The sequence below is a fragment of the Vigna unguiculata genome, chromosome 7 (assembly GCF_004118075.2).
Source record: "Vigna unguiculata cultivar IT97K-499-35 chromosome 7, ASM411807v1, whole genome shotgun sequence".
NCBI classification, from domain to species: Eukaryota; Viridiplantae; Streptophyta; class Magnoliopsida; order Fabales; family Fabaceae; genus Vigna; species Vigna unguiculata.
The window spans coordinates 23,740,335-23,750,079 of NC_040285.1; the positions used below are offsets into that span (position 1 = coordinate 23,740,335).

The following is a 9,745-nucleotide window of genomic DNA, read 5'->3' on the forward strand; positions in this document are numbered from 1 at the left end:
TATACATAGCATTCACACTGTCTTTAGCAACCAAAGCTTTAGTCCAATACAATTTAGATTGTTTCTCCCCTCTGGCCATAACCAAGTTACCTTTAGTGAGCTTCCATTTACTAGAACCAAAGTGATTGTCATAACCACAATCATCAAGCAACTGCACAAAGATTAAATTAAAACGAACATCTGGAGCATGTTTGACTCCTTTAAGCAACAACTGCACTCCCATGTTGGTTTGCAGGCAAACATCACCAACACCAATCACTTTAGACTCACCATCATTACCCATCTTCAACACTCCAAGATCACCAGAAGTGTAAGATGTGAAGAACTCCTTCCTAGGTGTAACATGCAGTGTAGCACCACTATCAATAATCCACATGCTCTCATCAGATACAAGATTAACGGACTCAAAGTCACGAAGAAGAACAAGATCACCATCTGTAGCAGTAGTGACACGATCATCATCATCATGATCATTCTCTCTCTGTTTGCCCTTCTTGTCTTTGTTCTCCTTTTTCCACTTAAAACAGTATTTCTGAATGTGTCTAGCTTTATGACAAAAATGGCACTCTAAATTCTTGTATCTTGACTTGGACTTGCTCCTACTCTTCTCTCTACCACCTTTATGTTCCTTTTTCTGACTTCTCCCCCTAGCTTCTATAACAAGCATCTCAGACTGAGATGAAGAACCATGTGCCTTCCTTCTCATCTCTTCATTAAGAGCACCGCTTTTTGCCATCTGAAAAGAAACAACACCATTCGAGGCAGAGTTCGTCATTGAAACCCAAAATACCTCCCAAGACTCTGGTAGAGTATTAAGCAACCATAATCCCATAACTTCGTCATCAAACTTTATGCCAATTCCTGACAATTGATCTAGGAGCCCTTGAAACTCATTTAAGTGATTAGAAATAGAAGAATTCTCCCTGTACCTCAAATTCATCAAGCAATTTAACAAATACAATTTATTATTGCCCGACTTAGAAGCATACAAAGACTCAATCTTCTCCCACAAAGCTCTGGCATGTGTCTCATTAGCAATATGATTATAAACATTATCTTCAACATATTGCCGAATAAAACCACATACCTGTTGGTGCTCAAAGTCCCATTCTTCTTCAGACATAGAATCTGGCTTCTGTGTAGTAAAGACCGGAAGATGCAATTTCTTGACAAATAATAAATCTTTCATCTTGCCCTTCCACAAATGATAATTTGTACCATTCAAAGCAACCATCTTTGCATTTGCCTCCATCATTCAAGCAAGTAAATATAGCCCAACCAAGAGCTCTGATGCCACTCTGATGGGGAAAACAACAACAAACAATATACCAGAGAATGCAGCGGATATAATTTCCCCTAACTTGCAAGAATCTATGAGGAGCAATAATCAAAGAGCAGCAATAATAAATCACCAAAAGCACAAATAGAGGCACCAAGATTTTTAACGTGGAAAACCCCTCAAATCAAGGGTAAAAACCACGAGTCGTCCAGACCAAAGAAATAGCTTCACTATGATCAACAAGAGTACAAAAGAGTCTCAATCAATAACACAAATTAGTGCCAACACCCAACCAAATAACAAAACAACAAAGCTTTCAAAATAGAGAAGAACAAGAGAGGAAAACCTCTAAAAATCACTGCTGCAGTGCGAGATTAATATCTCCCAACTCAGACCGCGTATCAACGATCTGACCGGTCAGAATGAAGAGCAATGAGTTCCGAACCTGCTGTAAAAATTTCAGCCCAATCCAACGGTGAACGAATCCGCAACGCCGATTCTACTGTGACAGCTCTGTGAAAAACGTGAACAGAATTTTCCCTCTACCTCTCCCTCTATGTGTTAGTGCTTTCAGTGTATTCTGACTTTATTGTTCTGCCTCTCTCTTTATTTTATAGCCCCTCTCCACTATGTTAAATGAGACATGGGCTTCTCAAGTTTTGGGCCTTTTCTCCACATAGGAAGGGAGCCCAATACCCAACAATTCGAGCTTCATGTTTTTTGTCGTAGATTCACATTTTGAAGGTAGAATTTCTTCTTTTCGTTCCTCTTTCTCTATTTTTGGAACCCTAAACCAATTGATTTTGCTATTAGTTTGCTCTATCCATTTTCATTAGCATAAGGTCTCTTGATTTAATGGAAATTTTTGCTGTGGTGGAAGGAAAAGTTGCAGAGGTTCAATCTGGAATTGAAATCGTACAAGGTTAAGCTCAAGAAGCAATTACCTCGTTGGAACATTGTTGAGGTGTTTATTTATGTTCTTCGTTTACTATTTTGGATTTTGTATTAGGGATTTCTGAAGTTAGAAATCTAAATATTTGTTGTTCTCTGGGCAATCTGCATAGAGTTCTTTTTATCGTCTACTCAACGTCATCTTAATTAGATTTACTTCACTCGTTGTCAGTTTCACGGTCGTTTAAATAATTTTGTTGGTGAATACTCCTAGAAAAATGAAAGGCTTGAACAAATATATTTAATTTGTTGTGGTGGATAAACCCAATACTTTTTCTGCTCCACCAACAGGGAAATGACGAATCCCATCGAAAAATAACTTAAAAAATAGAGGGACAACAAACTTGGAGAATAGAGGAAGAAGAAAATTAGGGGATGGGCGAAGAAGACACTTCGGAGATGGAGGAAGAAAAAACTTGGAGAAGGAAGAACAACAAACTTGGGGATGGAGAAAGAACAAACTGCTCTCCACTTCTCTCACGACTTCCACTCCTCTCTCTCTCCTTGCCCTTCAGTCACTCCTCTCCCGAATAAACCTCCCTTACTCTCTCGCTCTCAACCTCTCTCTCTTTCTTCTTTCACTTTTGTCACTCCATGAACCTCCATTTCTCTTTCTTGTTCTTTCATATTCAAACATCCAATGTGGAAGTGTAAAAAATAAATTAAAAAATAACAAACTGCCACATCAGATAGTGAGAGAAGTTGTAAAAAGCGATTGTTAATATATCATTTTACTAATATAAATCATAAAATTATTTTTTTCTTATAAAAAAATAAAGTTAATCTAGTGTTGAGGACTTTATCATACGAAGAAGTCGTGCAACTTACAAAATGAACTGAAGTGTCTGTTACCTCATATATTTCTTTGTTTTTATATTCTTTCTAAAGTCTGCATTGTTTCATAAGACTTCTTTACTTTTTTTATTTATTTTAAATCTCTGTTTTGCCGGACTTTAGTATAAATTTAATTTTTGTGACTTAGTTTTAATCGAGTACGATTCTACGAATAGTTTTTTAAACATATTGTATTAAAAATAAAGAAATTAATGGACGAAATGTTATTAAAAATATTAGAGAGAAGTAATAAATATATTATTAGGGATGAAATTGGACAATAACAAATACTTCATAAGAATAGAAAAAATAAAAAAGTCATATAAAACAATAGAGACTTCAGAAAAATATAAAAACTAAAGAAATTGTATGAGAAAATAAAAACTTCATAAAAATAAAAATAAAAACAACAAAGTTGTAAATTTATTTTGTACGTCATCTGTACCATATACGACTTCTTCATATGATGCGATTTCATTTTTTCATAAAAAAAATAATTAATATTAATCAATCGTTCTAACTGGCCGAAGTCATCATAACCATCAAAAACTTCTTCTATTTTACTAAAGTTGTATTGAAACGACATGACTTTTAACGAAGTCGTACGAAACTAACACGACTTTCCCACGTTGGTAATTTTTTAAAAGTCACTCGTTTCCGTAACTAAGAATGAGTATTACACCATTAGCTTCAAAACGCCGTTACACAACACAAATAAATTGTTCTCCTTTTCACTATACTTTTGAATAATGTATAACATTCTAGATGTCCAGCAACAAATAAATTTTCAAAAAAATGAATTCCAACACATGAATGTACACCACTCAAGATCCAATCATAAAGCACATTTTAATCATTTGCCTAATCTATGAAAGCACCAATCCAGAAAAACTAAAATGATATTTCCTTTCAGAAAAGGAAATGAACAGATATTTTTAGGTAAAGTAATATGATAACTCCTTTAAAAAAAATGCTCCTAAGAGAAGTACCTAAAGCCAATTATCAGGTAAAGTAAAAATAATCAATATATTTTGTATGAAAATGTTTTGGCACCTAAAAAGAGATATTACGTAAAGTTAATGGTAATCAAACCTTACCTACCTCAAAACCTTGCTGATATCTTCTTCTTCATCAGCCTGCAAAATTGCTTCAATTATGTTTCTACGCTTCACCTCTTAAAGAATAAAAAATGTCAAAGATGTTGAAACTAAAATTATAGTTACTATATACAACTGCAATAAAAATACATTTGTAATAGAAATATTGAAATTAACTAAAATGCTATAGTGAAAAGTAATGATCAAAATTTTCATCCACACAAACAATTCAGTTGGGTAATTTACATTGCTTTTCCCAACAACATAATATTATTTTACTACAACCATTATTACAGCAAAAATAATTTTTTGACTACTAAATTTTGACAACTTTCTCTTACAACCTTAGGTGACATTTTTTAAGTGGTTCACTAGTTTTTCATTTTCTCATTCTCAATATTTCAAAACCACTTAAAAGATGACATCTTATTTTATAAGAGAAAGTTGTTAAAATTTAGTAGTTAAAATATCATTATTTTATTATAGTGAATTATTTTCTATTGTTTCTTTATAAGCATGTTCTATTTATCACAAACTTTCACCCTTCATCCATCAACTAAACATGCAAAAAGAATAGTTTTGCCTTCTCAAAAATCATATTCTTCTGTCAATGATCTGTGCAAGATAATAGTAAGGCAAAATGAGTAGATGAGAGAATCAAGATACAACAATTAGGAACAACACAAAGCATGTATAACAATAAAAATAACAAAAGAGTATCATATAATAGAAAGAACCTCATTTGGGTAATAGTTATAACAGATGAAGCACTGGTGAAGAAAGACTTGTCATGAAATAGAGTTTCCACATTCAACCTGATTACAAGACCATGTATTGAAATTACAAATAACACATTAGTTAAACAAAAACTAAACCCAAAAATCTGACCTTTTGATGATTCTATATCACACTATTCTTACCAACACTGCTAAAAAAACTTTTCAACCTGCAATTCAAACAGAGAAACACATCATGTACGGAGTTAATCATTTCCATATGCGAGAACCAAAGCGTCGGAACAATAGAAAGACCAAATTGATCACTTCCAACAATTACATTGCAATTATCTTTGAAATTGCATTACGCATGAACATATGACTCAGTTAACATGCATAGGATTGAACATATTGTACCACCACATGTCAAAAGACGACAATTAAAAACACCGAAGGCTAATGGCAGGATGCATGTTTCACCCTCCCACCATAGGTGAGCAGAATAATTTATGAAGAAACTGAAGCAATAAAATGAAATTGGTGTCATATGAATATTACAATGCTTCGATGGAGTAACATATAGATATAATTTCTCAATATCTATAAACCCTGATTAAGAATAATAAAATATCCAAAAGTCCAAATGAGCCCCAATTTTGAAATTTTATCACCTTAAAAAGTGCATACTAATTTTGAACACAGACAAAGACACCATTATTTGTTCTTTTTTTATAAGTTCACCCTTACGGTGACCTGATAAAAATAAAACTAAAAAAGAAAGGTGAAATTTCACCGTGCTAACAGTCTTCAAAGTTGAAAGCATGACAGTGTGTAAACCACCACAATGTGGTAAAGAAGAAAAATGGATCCTCTCTATGAATTTGAGCTTCTTCATGAGCTACACGACAACCGTCGCAACAATCCCGGTCATCCGCCTCAATCGGTGCTTCTCCCATCACTCTCGTCCTGATCTCTCGCCTTTACTCTTTCCCGAGATATTTTTGCTCTTTTCAATTTCATCTTAATGGCTCACACCCTGCAATTTTCTAAATATTTGTGGAATAAAATAATAAAAAATACTTTTTTTTATTCAAAACAAAAAGACAGTAACCCAAACATAATTTCAAGAAAGTAAAAAAGTCACGGGTTTGGTTGAAATTCAAACAATTTTTCCTTTTTCAGTTAAGTTTTAATTTGTTTGGTTTAAATACCTTTTTGGTCCTTATTTTCATAGTGTTTGTTGCGGATGGTCCTCATTTTGACAGAATGTTTAAAATGATCCTCATTTGTACAGAAGGTTTAAAATGGTCCTCATCTTCGCAATTCATGTTTTATTTGGTCCTTTTCTGCAACATCGTTTAAATCATTAACGGAGCATTGTACAGGTGACACTGTCTGTATTAGGATGTTTTACGTGTATGGTAGATATGGCTAATTAACGTTAATTTTTTAATTTAGGGGAAATTGTGCAATTAGGGAAATTTCTTCATCTTCGATTGTTAACATCACTCTTTCCCAAACTGTTGGGTGTGTGCTCCTAGCAGCCTTCCACATGAGTATCTTTAATTTTTGGCCAGAGAATCTTTTTCTAAATACAGATGCCTCATGCAAAATATTAGCTGCAACTGCAATCCAATGATGAAATGACAAGTATTAGCGGTTTCCTAATTGCAAAATTTACCCTAAATTAAAAAATTAACGTTAATTGGCCACATATGTACAGTACACGTAACACACCCTAATACAAACCGTGCCACATGTACAATGTTCCGTTAATGATTTAAACGGCGTTACAGAAAAGGACCAAATAAAACATGAATTGTGAAAATGAGAACCATGTTAAACATTCTGTCAAAATGATAACCATTTTAAACCTTCTGTCAAGATGAGGACCATCCGCAACAAACACTACGAAAATAAGGACAAAAAGGTATTTAAACTAATTTGTTTTAATATTTAATTTTTTATGTAATTTTGTGGTCGTGACATGTGTAAAACATTGCTTTTTTGCCTTGCCTTGATTTATAATATTTATAGATTTGACAAAATCTTAATAAAGCTTTTGGGACATATTAAAACACAATTAAATCCTTTCTTTTGTTTTTTCACAAGAAAGCTTTGAATTTGTTAGGATACTTTTGTTTATGTAAGTTATTTATATTGTATATATTTTGACATGTAACATAAATTTATATTGAATATGCACTTGAGATTGAGATTGAGTGAGACGAATGTGTATAAATTTATATGTTTTATGTTAATTTAAAAATACAAATTTGGGTTATTATAATAATCTATGATTGAACAAGAGTAAAAAATTACTTATATGGTTTTTATGAATCACTACTTACTTATATTAGTTGCATCTCTACACTGTTATTTTGTTATTTTTTAAAAATTCAGTTAAAAGAGAATTATGGTTACACTATATTATCCTCGATTGTATCTATTGCTTAATTTAGGAGAAGAACTAGCACGCCAACACCTGAGAAAGAAACAGATAATTTTGTTTATTTTATATTTATATATAAATATGAATAAATATTTTAATTAATGTTTTACTAATTATTTAATTTTATTATAAAAAATCTCAAGAATCATATTCATCACTTTTAACAAATTATTAGTGACATAAGTTATGTAAAAATTATAAATTATAAATTGTAATTAAAAAGACAATACTTAGATTGATATTTTTGAAAACTTTAGAATTAAATGAAGAAGTTTTGTAAAAAATCATCCCAAAATTAAATTTAATTGGTATAAAACTTTGCTATTTATAGATATAAACTATTTTCACATATAAGACTTATTAAAATTTTACAATTTTACTTCTAAAATTAAAAAATAAAAAATAGTTTCAAGTAAACATTGAAATTCTATGTAATAATATGCACATAAATGTACATATATCTTAAAAAAAATTCTTAAAAGCTAAAAATTCTTCTTAGAAACAATTTGTATATGCAATTAAGTATTAATAAAATAAAACTTTAGCAATTAGCTACCATAATTATTAGTATATAAGTATAAGTTTTAACTCAATTTACAAAAATTTGAACTTGATCTTCTCACAAAAAAATCATCTCTTATGTGAATCATTAAGATGTACCTAAAAAATAAAAATTATTATATAATAAATGGCTATTGAGAGAAAATGATGTCACCAACTATCTAAAATATATTTAAAAAATATATTAAGTATAAAATTTTAGTGATTAGACAAATGATTGGTATCTAAGTAGAAGTTTAAACTAAACTTACAAAATCTTGAACTTAGATCTTCTCCAAAAAGAAAAAAAACTTTTTATGTCAATATTAAAGATGTACCTCTGAAAATAAAATTTGTTTGTATAACAAATAAGTAAGATACTCATGAACAAAAAGGATGTCACTAGTAAAATATATTTGAAAAATATATTAAGTATAAGCAAACAATTAAGAAAATGTATAATGAGTAACAATAAAATAAAACATTAACAATTAGATAAGACAATGATTAGTATATATGTATAAGTTCTAAGTAAACTTACATGAATTTGAACTTGAACTTTCCAAAAAAAAAATCATCTTTATATGTCCATCTTTAAGTTAAAGACCTCGAGTCCACGTATTGATTAAAGCTCCAATTAGTAATATGCACATAAATATGTCATAAATAAAACAAATAATAATATTGCAACTGACCATAGATTTTGAAAAATTTTCTTAAAAACAACATTCGTAGTTGTTTTTAAAGGATTTCCGTCTTTTTTATGGATTAAATTTTTTGGACCTTACTTGCTTTGTACTATAAAAAATGCCACATACAGTTGTCTATAACTGAATATAGGTTTAGACAAGTATAATCATATTATTTTAAGTGATTATCCTTGAGACTTATTAATAGTCATATCATATGAAATAATTATAGGAAATTGCCTTCTGATAAGCTTCAAAGGCCAAGGTCATTGGGACAAAGACAATGACATTCCTTGAATGTAAATTAAAATTTCAATATTCTTTCCATAAATGATTTTTGCTTCAATAACATGATTTGCAAGCCTTGTGACTATTAGTCTAGTTCCATTACAAAGTTCTTCTTATTGATCTAACATAATTGGAGTTCCACTCTTTAACTTGATGTTATGATTTGGAAGACCAAATGTCTTTAACTTGTTAAGGAATTATGGAGTAATTGTCTGTATTGGAGAGTTATCAACTATATCAGACCTGTCAACTGAATCAAAGCTTAAGTACTCCTTTTCATGACCAAGTACTAGAGAAATAATGTAATTATTAATCTCATCAATAGTCTCAATATTTGATGCCAAGATAGCTTTGGACTCTAGAAATTTCTCATTTTTAAAATTCTCAACTATGTTTGGGTATGTAGACTGAACAATTGCATGAATAGAACCAATGAAATTAGTGATGAGAAATTCATCAGGAATGTGTATTTCTGCACAGTCATTGTTTGATTCAGATAGATTTCCATTTCCTATAGACAATAACCATTCTGCAAATTGTATAAGCTCCTTTAGATTTGAGTTACTGGCATGACTTTGAAGTCTCATGTTTTTTGTCAATTTCAATACTTGATAATTTTTTCAAAGATAGAGGAATTAATGTACTACTCATTGGAATGACTAGTAGAATTTGTCTAAAGTCACCTCCAAATATCATAATACTTAACTCTTTGTGAATTTCACTATTCAATATAATTTTTTCCATTTCTCTTATGTTATATTCTTGTTTTAACTGCATGATAATTATTAATTACATATTTGTGGGTCTCTAATTATTGGACACAATATTAAAACCTAGATTAGAGTAGACAATTAATGGATCGTGCATGATAATTATTAATTACATATTTGTGGGTCTCT

At 30.8% G+C, this 9,745-nt stretch overlaps 1 protein-coding gene and 1 long non-coding RNA gene across 2 annotated transcripts; both read right to left on the reverse strand.

Annotated features, from left to right (window-relative positions):
- Positions 1 to 4,603: 4,603 nt before the first annotated feature.
- On the reverse strand, positions 4,604 to 6,018 carry LOC114189575. Its single transcript, XR_003605693.1, has 3 exons — positions 5,671 to 6,018; positions 5,050 to 5,107; positions 4,604 to 4,976 (listed from the first exon to the last, which is right to left on the reverse strand). It is a non-coding gene; the product is annotated as an uncharacterized LOC114189575 (long non-coding RNA).
- Positions 6,019 to 9,043: 3,025 nt separating this feature from the next.
- Positions 9,044 to 9,433, reverse strand: LOC114191323. Its single transcript, XM_028080493.1, has one exon. It carries the CDS (start codon positions 9,431 to 9,433, stop codon positions 9,044 to 9,046), a length of 390 nt encoding a protein of 129 aa, XP_027936294.1.
- Between the last annotated feature and the right edge of the window lie 312 nt (positions 9,434 to 9,745).